General features: G+C 37.1%; 1 protein-coding gene across 1 annotated transcript in view; it reads right to left on the bottom strand.

The window, feature by feature from the left end:
* The window catches only part of LOC128664093 (matrix metalloproteinase-21), a 131,535-nt gene that overhangs the window by 82,475 nt on the left and 33,764 nt on the right, over positions 1–15,296 (bottom strand). Inside the window, exon 3 of the mRNA XM_053718775.1 lies at positions 12,845–12,984. Within this exon, the coding sequence (XP_053574750.1) occupies positions 12,845–12,984 (140 nt within the window). The remainder of the gene's footprint in view (positions 1–12,844; positions 12,985–15,296) is intronic.

Here is a 15,296-nt window from a genome sequence, read left to right as displayed (position 1 = left end):
GACATTGGATGGAAGATAAGAAGAAAAGAAGATGTATCAGATGGAAGAAGACGGGTTGAATGGAAGAGGAAAGCCCCAGTGGAGCGCCGCCATAGATGAAGATTGAAGACATGCACTGCCTTGAAGTAGCAGCAGCCCACCTAGGAGCCGGATTCAAGTTTGGTTAAAAGAAACTTTAGGGTTTAGAAGTTAGGTTTTTTTGAGTGTTTTTTTTTAGGATAAGCTTTTAAAAAATTGTACAGGCAAAAGAGCTGATCTTTATGGTAATGCCCTACAAAATGCCCTTCCTAGGGCAATTTCTTTAGGATAGATGTTTTTACAATAGCATTTTTGCTTTTTTTAAGCAAAGAGCTTTATCTTTTCAGATAGTTTTTTTTTCTGGGGGGGGGATTACTTTGGCTTTAGTATAGGGTATTTTGACGCAACAGAGATAATCACTTCAACTAGGACACTGACTTCATAGAAGTAAATTGGAAACTGACAAGTACCCTTTTCAGTAGGTTCAGTAGGTTTTAGTGTTAGTATAGGATTTTATAGTATAGTATAGGGGGGCTTTAGTTTTAGAATAGGCCTTACAGATTGGGGGTTTTATTTTTGGTAGCCTTTTTTTATTTAAATTAGCACTATTTTAGCATATAAATGGGCTATATGTTAATTATTCTCTATTGTCTATCTTACAAAGTTTAACAGCTTTGTCAAGATTACTTAAAGATACAGCATAACATTTTAAACAACTTTTCAATTTACTTCTATTATCAAATTTCCTTCTTGTTATCCTTTGTTAAAAAGCAGGGATGTAAATTCAAGAGTGTGCACATGTCTGCAGTACTATATGGCAGCAAATTTGCAACAATATTATACATTAGCATTATTTTCTGTCATATAGTGCTCCAGGCTTGTGAACGCTACCTATTTAGATATCTCTTAAACAACGAATAACAAGAGAACAAAGCAAATTTGATCATAGAAGTAAATTGGAAACTGACAAGTACCTTTTCAGTAGGTTCGTTAGGTTTTAGTGTTAGTATAGGATTTTATAGTATAGTATAGGGGGCTTTAGTTTTAGAATAGGCCTTACAGATTGGGGGTTTTATTTTTGGTAGCCTTTTTTTATTAAGTAATGTGTTTTTTATTTTTTGTAATGCTACTATTTTTTTTTTTTGTAACTTAGGGGTCTTCGGGGGGTTAGCTGTTAGGGACATTGTATATAAATTGTATAGACATAGCTCCTATAGTTATAATAGGGTGGTTTTTTTTTGCATTTATTAGTAAGATAGATCGCAGACATAATGTAGAGATAGGCGTTCTGTGGGAGTTAGCTGGGCATTTCAGGGGAGTAACCTGAATTTTAATGGGCTCACATTGCGAGTAGTACGATATATTCAAAGCGCTGCCCTGCAGGTTAGGTACAGGGTTTCAGCCGTATGCGGCACTTTGCGGTTCAGCCCCCTTTTTTGGAATATAATGGACAGAAGGATGGACTGCAAGCCTGGCTAACCCAAGAAGGCAGTTTCTTGCCGGTCTATCAATGTTTTGAATATCAGGGCCTTTGTCCTTACCAGGTTTTTTTGAAATCACTTTAATGAATCAACCACTCTTTCTGTAAATAAGTACATATGCAAATGTCTGTTATACTTGCTACCCTCTAAGTTGAGTTAAAGGGACACCAAACACTAAAGCTTAGTTTCCATTCCTGTTGTAAACTGAGTAAACTGATAGTAACATGAAATAACTTCTTGGGGGTACATTTATCACACATTCATGGTCAATCGGCCAATAGCAAGGGGTGTCAATCATCCTGATCGTATCTGATCGGCATGATTGCAGTCCGCCACCTCAGAGGTGGCGGACAAGTTAAGGAGCAGCGCTTAACTGCCGGTTTCTGGCGAGCCGAAAGGCTCGTGAGGAAAAACAGCATCCTCTGCTTCATAAATGTACCCCATAGACTTCAATAGAGATACTTGCTGTTACCACCAGTTAACACAGTTTTTACATCAGCAATGGAGACTAGGCCTAAATACATGTTACACAGAGTTATATATACACAAAGCAAAGATTACCCTGAGAAAAAAAATCAAAAAATCACAACACTAAAGATTTTTAGACTATAGACTGTAGATTTAATGGAGTATTTAAGACTAAATACATATTATAAGCACAGGATTAAGGTTATTCCCTGCCTCCCTCTAGTCATGGGTGCCGCCATGTTGAAATCTAGCTTTCACTACATTCCAGTGCTCACCTGTTTGCGCAAATCTCCTTCAGATACCTGCAGGGTAACCTAGTTCCATAATGGCAGCACCCATGATTAGAGAGTTATGTAGAAATGTATTTTTCTTTCATGTAATTAACAAGAGTCCATGAGCTAGTGACGTATGGGATATACATTCCTACCAGGAGGGGCAAAGTTTCCCAAACCTTAAAATGCCTATAAATACACCCCTCACCACACCCACAAATCAGTTTTACAAACTTTGCCTCCAAGGGAGGTGGTGAAGTAAGTTTGTGCTAGATTCTACGTTGATATGCGCTCCGCAGCAAGTTGGAGCCCGGTTTTCCTCTCAGCGTGCAGTGAATGTCAGAGGGATGTGAAGAGAGTATTGCCTATTGAATGCAGTGATCTCCTTCTACGGGATCTATTTCATAAGGTTCTCTGTTATCGGTCGTAGAGATTCATCTCTTACCTCCCTTTTCAGATCGACGATATACTCTTATATTTACCATTTCCTCTACTGATTCTCGTTTCAGTACTGGTTTGGCTTTCTACAAACATGTAGATGAGTGTCCTGGGGTAAGTAAGTCTTATTTTCTGTGACACTCTAAGCTATGGTTGGGCACTTTATTTATAAAGTTCTAAATATATGTATTCAAACATTTATTTGCCTTGACTCAGAATGTTCAACTTTCCTTATTTCCAGACAGTCAGTTTCATATTTGGGATTATGCTTTAAATTATCATATTTTTTCTTACCTCAAAAATTTGACTTTTTTCCTGTAGGCTGTTAGGCTCGCGGGGGCTGAAAATGCTTCATTTTATTGCGTCATTCTTGGCGCGGACTTTTTTGGCGCAAAAATTCTTTTCCGTTTCCGGCGTCATACGTGTCGCCGGAAGTTGCGTCATTTTTGACGTTATTTTGCGCCAAAAATGTCGGCGTTCCGGATGTGGCGTCATTTTTGGCGCCAAAAGCATTTAGGCGCCAAATAATGTGGGCGTCTTATTTGGCGCCAAAAAATATGGGCGTCGCTTTTGTCTCCACATTATTTCAGTCTCATTTTTCATTTGCTTCTGGTTGCTAGAAGCTTGATGTTTGGCATTTTTTTCCCATTCCTGAAACTGTCTTATAAGGAATTTGATCTATTTTGCTTTATATGTTGTTTTTTCTCTTACATATTGCAAGATGTCTCACGTTGCATCTGAGCCAGAAGATACTACAGGAAAACCACTGCCTGCTGGATCTACCAAAGCTAAGTGTATCTGCTGTAAACTTTTGGTAGCTATTCCTCCAGCTGTTGTTTGTAATAATTGTCATGACAAACTTGTTAAAGCAGATAATATTTCCTTTAGTGATGTACCATTGCCTGTTGCAGTTCCCTCAACATCTAAGGTGCAGAATGTTCCTGATAACATAAGAGATTTTGTTTCTGAATCCATAAAGAAGGCTTTGTCTGTTATTTCTCCTTCTAGTAAACGTAAAAAGTCTTTTAAATCTTCTCTCTCTACAGATGAATTTTTAAATGAACACCATCATTCTGATTCTTTGGACTCTTCTGGTTCAGAGGATTCTATCTCAGAGATTGATGCTGATAAATCTTCATATTTATTTAAGATGGAATTTATTCGCTCTTTACTTAACCTCTTAAGGACATATGACGGAATTTTTCCGTCATAAAACAATTGAGCAAACTGAAAGCTGTGTCCTTAAAGGGTTAAAGAAGTACTAATTGCTTTAGAAATAGAGGATTCTAGTCCTCTTGATACTAATTCTATACGTTTGGATAAGGTTTTTAAAGCTCCTGCGGTTATTCCAGAAGTCTTTCCTGTTCCTAATGCTATTTCTGCAGTAATTTCTAAGGAATGGGATAAATTGGGTAATTCATTTACTCCTTCTAAACGTTTTAGGCAATTATATCCTGTTCCGCCTGACAGGTTAGAATTTTGGGACAAAATCCCTAAAGTTGATGGGGCTATTTCTACCCTTGCTAAACGTACTACCATTCCTACGTCAGATGGTACCTCGTTTAAGGATCCTTTAGATAGAAAAATTGAATCTTTTCTAAGAAAAGCTTATCTATGTTCAGGTAATCTTCTTAGACCTGCTATATCATTGGCTGATGTTGCTGCAGCTTCAACTTTTTGGTTGGAAACTCTAGCGCAACAAGTAACAAATCGTGATTCTCATGATATTATTATTCTTCTCCAGCATGCTAATAATTTCATCTGTGATGCCATTTTTGATATTATTAGAGTTGATGTTAGGTTTATGTCTCTGGCTATCTTAGCCAGAAGAGCTTTATGGCTTAAGACCTGGAATGCTGATATGGCTTCTAAATCAACTCTACTTTCCATTTCTTTCCAGGGAAACAAATTATTTGGTTCTCAGTTGGATTCTATTATTTCAACTGTTACTGGTGGGAAAGGAACTTTTTTACCACAGGATAAAAAGTCTAAAGGTAAAAACAGGGCTAACAATCGTTTTCGTTCCTTTCGTTTCAACAAAGAACAAAAGCCTGATCCTTCGTCCTCAGGAGCAGTTTCAGTTTGGAAACCATCTCCAGTCTGGAATAAATCCAAGCCTGCTAGAAAGGCAAAGCCTGCTTCTAAGTTCACATGAAGGTACGGCCCTCATTCCAGTTCAGCTGGTAGGGGGCAGGTTACGTTTTTTCAAAGAAATTTGGATCAATTCTGTTCACAATCTTTGGATTCAGAACATTGTTTCAGAAGGGTACAGAATTGGTTTCAAGATGAGACCTCCTGCAAAGAGATTTTTTCTTTCCCATGTCCCAGTAAATCCAGTGAAAGCTCAAGCATTTCTGAATTGTGTTTCAGATCTAGAGTTGGCTGGAGTAATTATGCCAGTTCCAGTTCCGGAACAGGGGATGGGGTTTTATTCAAATCTCTTCATTGTACCAAAGAAGGAGAATTCCTTCAGACCAGTTCTGGATCTAAAATTATTGAATCGTTATGTAAGGATACCAACGTTCAAGATGGTAACTGTAAGGACTATATTGCCTTTTGTTCAGCAAGGGAATTATATGTCCACAATAGATTTACAGGATGCATATCTGCATATTCCGATTCATCCAGATCATTATCAGTTCCTGAGATTCTCTTTTCTAGACAAGCATTACCAATTTGTGGCTCTACCGTTTGGCCTTGCTACAGCTCCAAGAATTTTCACAAAGATTCTCGGTGCCCTTCTGTCTGTAATCAGAGAACAGGGTATTGTGGTATTTCCTTATTTGGACGATATCTTGGTACTTGCTCAGTCTTTACATTTAGCAGAGTCTCATACGAATCGACTTGTGTTGTTTCTTCAAGATCATGGTTGGAGGATCAATTTACCAAAAAGTTCTTTGATTCCTCAAACAAGGGTAACCTTTCTGGGTTTCCAGATAGATTCAGTGTCCATGACTCTGTCTTTAACAGACAAGAGACGTCTAAAATTGATTACAGCCTGTCGAAACCTTCAGTCTCAATCATTCCCTTCGGTAGCCTTATGCATGGAAATTCTAGGTCTTATGACTGCTGCATCGGACGCGATCCCCTTTGCTCGTTTTCACATGCGACCTCTTCAGCTCTGTATGCTGAACCAATGGTGCAGGGATTACACGAAGATATATCAATTAATATCTTTAAAACCGATTGTTCGGCACTCTCTAACGTGGTGGACAGATCACCTTCGTTTAATTCAGGGGGCTTCTTTTGTTCTTCCGACCTGGACTGTAATTTCAACAGATGCAAGTCTCACAGGTTGGGGAGCTGTGTGGGGATCTCTGACGGCACAAGGAGTTTGGGAATCTCAGGAGGTGAGATTACCGATCAATATCTTGGAACTCCGTGCAGTTTTCAGAGCTCTTCAGTTTTGGCCTCTTCTGAAGAGAGAATCGTTCATTTGTTTTCAGACAGACAATGTCACAACTGTGGCATACATCAATCATCAAGGAGGGACTCACAGTCCTCTGGCTATGAAAGAAGTATCTCGAATTTTGGTTTGGGCAGAATCCAGCTCCTGTCTAATCTCTGCGGTTCATATCCCAGGTGTAGACAATTGGGAAGCGGATTATCTCAGTCGCCAAACGTTGCATCCGGGCGAATGGTCTCTTCACCCAGAGGTATTTCTTCAGATTGTTCAAATGTGGGGGCTCCCAGAGATAGATCTGATGGCCTCTCATCTAAACAAGAAACTTCCCAGGTATCTGTCCAGATCCCGGGATCCTCAGGCGGAGGCAGTGGATGCATTATCACTTCCTTGGAAGTATCATCCTGCCTATATCTTTCCGTCTCTAGTTCTTCTTCCAAGAGTAATCTCCAAGATTCTGAGGGAATGCTCGTTTGTTCTGCTAATAGCTCCGGCATGGCCTCACAGGTTTTGGTATGCGGATCTTGTCCGGATGGCATCTTGCCAACCATGGACTCTTCCGTTAAGACCAGACCTTCTGTCACAAGGTCCTTTTTTCCATCCGGATCTGAAATCCTTAAATTTAAAGGTATGGAGATTGAACGCTTGATTCTTGGTCATAGAGGTTTCTCTGACTCCGTGATTAATACTATGTTACAGGCTCGTAAATCTGTATCTCGAGAGATATATTATAGAGTCTGGAAGACTTATATTTCTTGGTGTCTTTCTCATCATTTTTCTTGGCATTCTTTTAGAATACCGAGAATTTTACAGTTTCTTCAGGATGGTTTAGATAAGGGTTTGTCCGCAAGTTCTTTGAAAGGACAAATCTCCGCTCTTTCTGTTCTTTTTCACAGAAAGATTGCTATTCTTCCTGATATTCATTGTTTTGTACAAGCTTTGGTTCGTATAAAACCTGTCATTAAGTCAATTTCTCCTCCTTGGAGTTTGAATTTGGTTCTGGGAGCTCTTCAAGCTCCTCCGTTTGAACCTATGCATTCATTGGACATTAAATTACTTTCTTGGAAAGTTTTGTTCCTTTTGGCCATCTCTTCTGCTAGAAGAGTTTCTGAATTATCTGCTCTTTCGTGTGAGTCTCCTTTTCTGATTTTTCATCAGGATAAGGCGGTGTTGCGAACTTCTTTTGAATTTTTACCTAAAGTTGTGAATTCCAACAACATTAGTAGAGAAATTGTGGTTCCTTCATTATGTCCTAATCCTAAGAATTCTAAGGAGAAATCATTGCATTCTTTGGATGTTGTTAGAGCTTTGAAATATTATGTTGAAGCTACGAAATCTTTCCGTAAGACTTCTAGTCTATTTGTTATCTTTTCCGGTTCTAGGAAAGGCCAGAAAGCTTCTGCCATTTCTTTGGCATCTTGGTTGAAATCTTTAATTCATCTTGCCTATGTTGAGTCGGGTAAAATTCCGCCTCAGAGAATTACAGCTCATTCTACTAGGTCAGTATCTACTTCCTGGGCATTTAGGAATGAAGCTTCGGTTGACCAGATCTGCAAAGCAGCAACTTGGTCCTCTTTGCATACTTTTACTAAATTCTACCATTTTGATGTGTTTTCTTCTTCTGAAGCAGTTTTTGGTAGAAAAGTTCTTCAGGCAGCGGTTTCAGTTTGAATCTTCTGCTTATGTTTTTTGTTAAACTTTATTTTGGGTGTGGATTATTTTCAGCAGGAATTGGCTGTCTTTATTTTATCCCTCCCTCTCTAGTGACTCTTGTGTGGAAAGATCCACATCTTGGGTAGTCATTATCCCATACGTCACTAGCTCATGGACTCTTGTTAATTACATGAAAGAAAACATAATTTATGTAAGAACTTACCTGATAAATTCATTTCTTTCATATTAACAAGAGTCCATGAGGCCCACCCTTTTTTGTGGTGGTTATGATTTTTTTGTATAAAGCACAATTATTCCAATTCCTTATTTTATATGCTTCGCACTTTTTTTCTTATCACCCCACTTCTTGGCTATTCGTTAAACTGATTTGTGGGTGTGGTGAGGGGTGTATTTATAGGCATTTTAAGGTTTGGGAAACTTTGCCCCTCCTGGTAGGAATGTATATCCCATACGTCACTAGCTCATGGACTCTTGTTAATATGAAAGAAATGAATTTATCAGGTAAGTTCTTACATAAATTATGTTATTGTTTAAAATCCCTTTAAATTAGCACTATTTTAGGATATAAATGGGCTATATGTTAATTATTCTCTATTGTCTATCTTACAAAGTTTAACAGCTTTGTCAAGATTACTTAAAGATACAGCATAACATTTTAAACAACTTTCCAATTTACTTCTTTTATCAAATTTCCTTCATTTTCTTGTTATCCTTTGTTGAAAAGCAGGGATGTAAATTCAAGAGTGTGCACATGTCTGCAGTACTATATGGCAGCAATTTTGCAACAATATTATACATTAGCATTATTTTCTGTCATATAGTGCTCCAGGCTTGTGAACGCTACCTATCTAGATATCTCTTAAACAACGAATAACAAGAGAACAAAGCAAATTTGATAATAGAAGTAAATTGGAAACGTTTTCTAAATTGTATTCCCTGAATCTTAAAACAAAAAAATGCCCCTTTAATAGCACACATCTGTAATTGCAAAGACATAGATTACGGGTGGAGCACTATTGTTAGCAAGAGGAGCATAAACGCAATCTCGAGATTGCAGTGTTCTTTATGCTGAAATCTATATTACAAGTGCCACACTGTTTAAACTTCTTACGTGACCTGAAAGTTGGCCGGAGGAAACAGTTGCACTAAACTACTCTATTAACCATTAAACCGCCACACCCCCACATTGTAAACTACCCCAATACTGTATTAATCCGTACACTGCCGCATAGCCCACCGCTATGTCCACTCTAATCTATCAACCTCTAAACCACCACCCCCTCATATCGCAAAATACCTCACTATAGTAACCCCTTAATCGCCACAACCCCCACTGCAAAATACCCACTAACATCTAAACCCCTTAACCAGCTAACCCTCTAACCTAATACCCCCTAAATTACGCTCCCAAAAAAATAATCTTACTTGAGAACAAAAACTTAACAGTACCCTTTTGGTAATTACTGCTCCACTGGTAATCTAGTCCATAATTATTATGATGAACACATTTCTTTTTATTATAATATTTTTCTACTATTCTTATATACTAGTATATGTTATATATTAATAATTTAACCGATAATTTTATAATTATTTCACTTGAACACCTTCACATGTGACAAAACCAAAGAAAGGAGAAACCTACTCATTCCTGTTCCTAATTGATTAGTAGGGTACCATATATTGGTTAATATTTATATATATATATATATATATATATATATATATATATATATATATATATATATATATATATATATATATATATATATATATATATAAATATATATATATATATATTACAGTAGATATAAAGATAGATAGATAGAAAGAAAGAAAGATAGATAGATAGATAGATAGATAGATAGATAGATAGATAAACTGACAAATACAACTGTTTTTAATTTCAGATGTTTTTATTTTCATGATAAACATTTATTCCTAAAGCTAAACTGATCTAAATTTGTTTAAACTGTGCAAGCACAGACTGATAAACGCCTGCCACTGCTTTATCATTTGAAGCAACATCTCACAAACATAAAAACAAAACAAATACAACTTCAATACAGTAACATGTTTTATCAAAAACAAAATCTATAGAACATTTTAAACTACCTTCATTTAGTTACAACATAGGAAAAATAATTTTGTGTCCATTTAACTATTTTATGGGCAGAGGTGATCTAAGATGCAATATGAATCAAATAATATGTTTTAAATACATTCCCTACAAAATAAAAAAATGGGTTGTTGTCTATTTTAAAGGGATAGAAAGGTCAAAAATAAATTGTGCATGGCTGCATTTCAATATGAAATAGAAGTATTTTTGCAATATACTTCTATTAGCAAAAATGCTTCTAGAAAGAGTTATGACTGTTTTGTGGGCATACACACATATGCCGTGAGGGCCTGTGCATCAAACAACCAACCAGAGATTCAGTTGTGGCTTGTATGACACAAATGGTGTCTTCACAGTAGCAATATACACTTCTGCCAGCTCTCTGAGCAGACATATTGTTTGAAAACTGGTGCATGGCCCTCACAGCATATGTGCATATGTCACAAAAAAAACAGTTTTAACTTTTACTAGAAGCATTTTTGCTAATTGAAGTATTGCAAAAATGCTTCTATTTCATATTCAAATGCTTCAATGCACATTTCTATTTGGAACTTTCTATCCCTTTATTAATCGTGGCCTTTTAAAAAAAGGCTAACCTTTACCATTTAATTTTTTCTATTTAAAATCATTGCCATTCAATTTTAAAACAGAAAGGGGCAAGATTACATATGCGGCGTCGCCAGCAAAACCCGCATATAAATGTGGTGCGTATATTTCACCCGTCGCCCGCAATTTTTACTCCCATAAGCTAACATAGTACTGCGTCGTAAATCGGTATCACATATTCAGTGCAAGGACTTACGCGGAAGAAATGGAGAAATTTTACTCCATTTTCTCCTCGCCACACATAGGCAGGTGCAGCAAGCCTTATGCTGAAAATGTGAGCACCGTATTTGCCTGAAAATATGCGCAATATCTATCTACCTGTCAACCGCCAACCCCCACCGCAATAACTAATAAAATATATTAACCCCTAACCCGCCATTAACCCACATCGTAATAAACCTAATAAATGTATTAACGCCTAATCCGCCATTAACCCACATCGCATAAACCTAATAAATATATTAACTCCTAATCCGCCATTAACCCATATCGCAACAAACCTTATAAATCTATCAACCACTAATCTGCCAAACCCACACAACGCAATAAGCCTAATAAACCTATTAACTCCTAAACCGCCAAACCCACACAACGCAAAAATCCAAATAAAACTATTAACCCTTTAAAACCGCCAAACCCACACAAAGCAATAATACTAATAAAACTATTAACCCCTAATCCGCCAAATTTCCACAAAGCAAATAACTAATTTAATTACTAAGCCCCCTAACCTAACACCCCCTAAATTAACCCCGAATTACATAAAATAATAAAATACTAAATTACAATTAAAATAAAAAATCCTAACAGTACTTAAAAAATAAACCTAAGATTAAATTAAAATAAATTAATCTAAAATTACCAAAAATAAAAAAGTCTAACATTACAGAAAATAATAAACAAAATGATCCAAAATAAAAAAATTAAACCTAACCCCTATGAAAATAAAAAGCCCCCCCCCCAAATAAAAACATCGCCTAATCTAATGCTAAACTACCAATAGCCCTTAAAAGTGCTTTTTGTAGGGCATTGCACTAAGTTAAACAACTCTTTTGCAATTAAAAAAATTCTAAGTCCCCCCCTAACAGTAAAACCTACCACTCACCAAACCCCCCAAAATAAATAAACCTAACACTAAAAAAACCTAAACTACCCATTGCCCCTAAAGGGGCATTTGTATGGGCATTCAGCTCTTTTACGATTGCCCATTAAAATCCTAATCTAAAAAAAAATAAATCCTAACTTTAACCCCCAAATAGGTACTCACCGTTCCTGAAGTCCAGCGGAGAAGGTCCTGTTCCAGACGGTGAAGTCTTCTTCCAAGAGACCGACATCTTCTTCCAAGCGGTGACCTCTTCCTTCATCCAGGACCAAGCCGAGCATGGAGGATCCTCTTCATACGATCGCCGCTGTACACTGAATAGTTCATTCAAGGTACGCGTTTAAATATGGCATCCCTTGCATTCCTATTGGCTGTTTTGATTCTTCAAATTCAAATCAGCCAATAGGATTTCAGTAGCTCTCATCCTATTGGCTGATTTGAATTTGAAGAATCAAATCAGCCAATAGGTATGCAAGGGACCCATATTTAAACGCGTACCTTGATTTCACTATTTAGTGTACGGCGGCGATCGTACGAAGAGGATCCTCCATGCTCCACGGCTACGAGGAAACAAGGGCCATTTGGCCCTTGTTAAATCTACCCCAATGTCTTCTTAGACAGCCTATATGTGGGGTGTGAGTCACTGAGGTCTATGAAGCTTTACACCATTGAGTTTAGGTCAGGTTTTTCCTTTTTTCTATGCAAACTTTGTATTCCTTCTTCCTGCTATAAACTGGAACTCTTTGCAGTTAAACCATACCAGCTGTTTTTATCCCTCCCAAACTTCCTATCCTTTAAAGAAAAGTTAGCCTTTGTAACAAAGTGTGGGTTATTGTGCCTGAATTAGTGGACTGTGTCATGCAAATAAACACAATATTTAGAGAATACACAATAGATAAAACAAAGGGGCCGAATTATCAAGCTCCAAATGGCTTCAGGCTCGCCGGAAACAGTAGTTATGAAGCAGCGGTCTAGGGTCTAAATACTGCTGCTCCATAACTTGTCCGCTGCCTCTGAGGCTGTGGTCTTCAATCGGCCCGATCCTATACGATCGGGCTGATTGATACCCCCTGCTAGCGGCTGATTGGCCGTGAATCTGTAGGGGGTAGCATTGCACAAGCAGTTCATCAGAACTGCTTGTGCAATTATAAATGCAGACATCATATGCATTTATCAAAGTGCGGCAGACATAATACGCATGGCTGCATCGTATCATGTCCACTCACACTTTAGTAACTTGGCCCCACAGGGTCTAGATCTCACCTTTAAAAGACTGATTCCTTGTTCGCTGGTGGATGCAGTAAAATGTTCATCATCATCAAAATGAATATCTCCCAAATACCAGGCGTGAGCAAACTGCTGGCCAACTCCATCAAATGCCTGGGAGCAACCAAGGTGTTGACCTACAAATATAAATATTTACATAGTCACCATCCAGGCATGCACATGAACTGCTCACTTTATTTCTGAACTATATAAAGAGTGTCAAGCAATTCATTTTACATGTTTGCATTTCATCTGCACTGTCAAATATCTGCTTTATGATGGGATACTCATTTATCAAGTTTATATTGTGAGCCACAATATTATTATGTAAGATAATTAAGTTGGAGTTCAGAGCTTTAAAGAATGTAGTCTGAATACTTAATTCAAGAAGAAGACAAAAAGACAAATTAAAACAAAATGCAAAATATGCTGAAAGATAAAAAATAACTTTAAATAGATAAAAAAAAATTTTTTTTTCTATATTTCTGGTTTAAAATTCACTCTGTTTAATAGGGGGTTAAGAACACTTTCCAGGCTTAGATTGGCTGATATACACATATGCTTTTCTATGGACAGCCTGAAGGATTCCAGCACATGACTTTTTCTATTTGTATAAAAATATATATAGCTCAATAACTGTGCTTGCATTGAATTTTTCTAAGATTAAAAAGTTGTATTTTACTATATTTAAAATCTATTTTGTTGGACTGTTTCATTGATATACACCTGTGTCTGTAACATCAAGTAACATAGTAATATAGTGATAATTAACTTGCAATCACAAACAAAAAATAATCAATAATAAATGTGATGAAAAAGGATATAAAGGCATCTATTTATTAAGCCGTCAACAGCAAATATGCTGGAATTCCGCAGCGTATTTGTGGCGAGCCTGATTCCCCTTAGTTATCAAACCCTACAGACCGGCAAAAGTAGAATTTTGTGACGTAACATACGATCCGCTGGACTCAGTCCGACACAGATCGATGATTACTTCATTACAGATGTTCCGAATGCAAATTCGGCACAATCTGACTACTTTTGCTAGTTATCAAATTTCTACCAGGTACGCTCGCCACTATTCCGGCCCAGCGTACCTGGTTTTTAATCCGCTGCCCTGGAGGCGGCGGATACCATAGGAATCAATGGGAGTCTGAAAGCAGCGAAAGCTCATGTTCGCTGCTGCCAGATATCCCATTGATTCCTATGGTAACGTTTACACCTAACACCCTAACATGTACCCTGAGTCTAAACACCCCTAATCTGCCGTCCCCTACACCGCCGCCACCTACATTATACTTATTAACCCCTAATCTGCCGTCCCCTACACCGCCGCCACCTACATTATACTTATTAATCCCTAATCTGCCGCCCCGCCACTGCCGCCACCTACATTATACTTATTAACCCCTAATCTGCCGCCCCGCCACCGCCGCCACCTACATTATACTTATTAACAGTTCAGGTTTTTTTTCGGGCAGTTAACAGTCTTTTATAATGCAATTTATAAGCCCAGTCTTATCTCTTTGTTTGTGTTTTTCGAATAAGGTACCTTATTTGTACAGTAGTCGGTCCAAGTGTGTCGTCACATTGATACACCAGTGTGTACAGGTAGATGCAGAAAAAGAACTGTTTGCGAGTGAATCTTTAGTGTTTTCCAACGCTGTTCCGGCATATGCGTCTCCTAAGGTGCTACTATGTCACTATGTCACTCCGTGTTGTAGCAGTCTGTTTGCATTATAAAAGACTGTTAACTGCCCGAAAAAAAACGTGAACTGTACACTGTTTACCAAACTTCGTAATATAGAGACTAGTGGGTCTCGTGTCTACCGTCAGATTCACTAAAGAAAAACCCAAAGTGTTTTTTATATAACTATATGTTTGCTCTACTCTATTGGATGGTTAGAGTTTTTAGGAATAACATAAAATAGCAATTATTTGTTTTACTTTTTCCTGTATGAGTTTTATGGGATTTTGAATCGTATAACTGCACTTTATTTATTATATATTTTTACAGTTTTGACAATTTTTACTAGTTTGTAATGGTTGGTACCAACTTTTATACATATGCACACTACTAGACAACCTTTTAAATTGTTTTATGTGTTGCATGTGAACTGAATAAATAGATATATTTTTTAACCAGTATTGTTGGTAAAGCATTATTATAGTGACAAAAACTTAAGAATTATTTTTTCAAACGTTTAATGGTATTCTCTTTTAAGCATCAATTTAACTATGTTCTTTTATATATATATTTTTTCATTAATTTATCATTTATTTTTTACAAATAATATTCAAGACCATTGTTGTTTGGTAGATATTTAGCTAGTGTTTTTACATAGGCGCACACATATTAGAATAGAGAACTTTTGTAATTGTAACTTAGGTTAGGTTTTATTTTACAGGTATATTTGTATTTATTTTAACTAGGAAGTTATTAAATAGT

This window comes from Bombina bombina, chromosome 6, assembly GCF_027579735.1.
Source record: "Bombina bombina isolate aBomBom1 chromosome 6, aBomBom1.pri, whole genome shotgun sequence".
Taxonomy (NCBI): Eukaryota; Metazoa; Chordata; class Amphibia; order Anura; family Bombinatoridae; genus Bombina; species Bombina bombina.
Note: the sequence above shows the minus strand (reverse complement) of the source record. Positions and strands in the feature narration are given on the sequence as shown.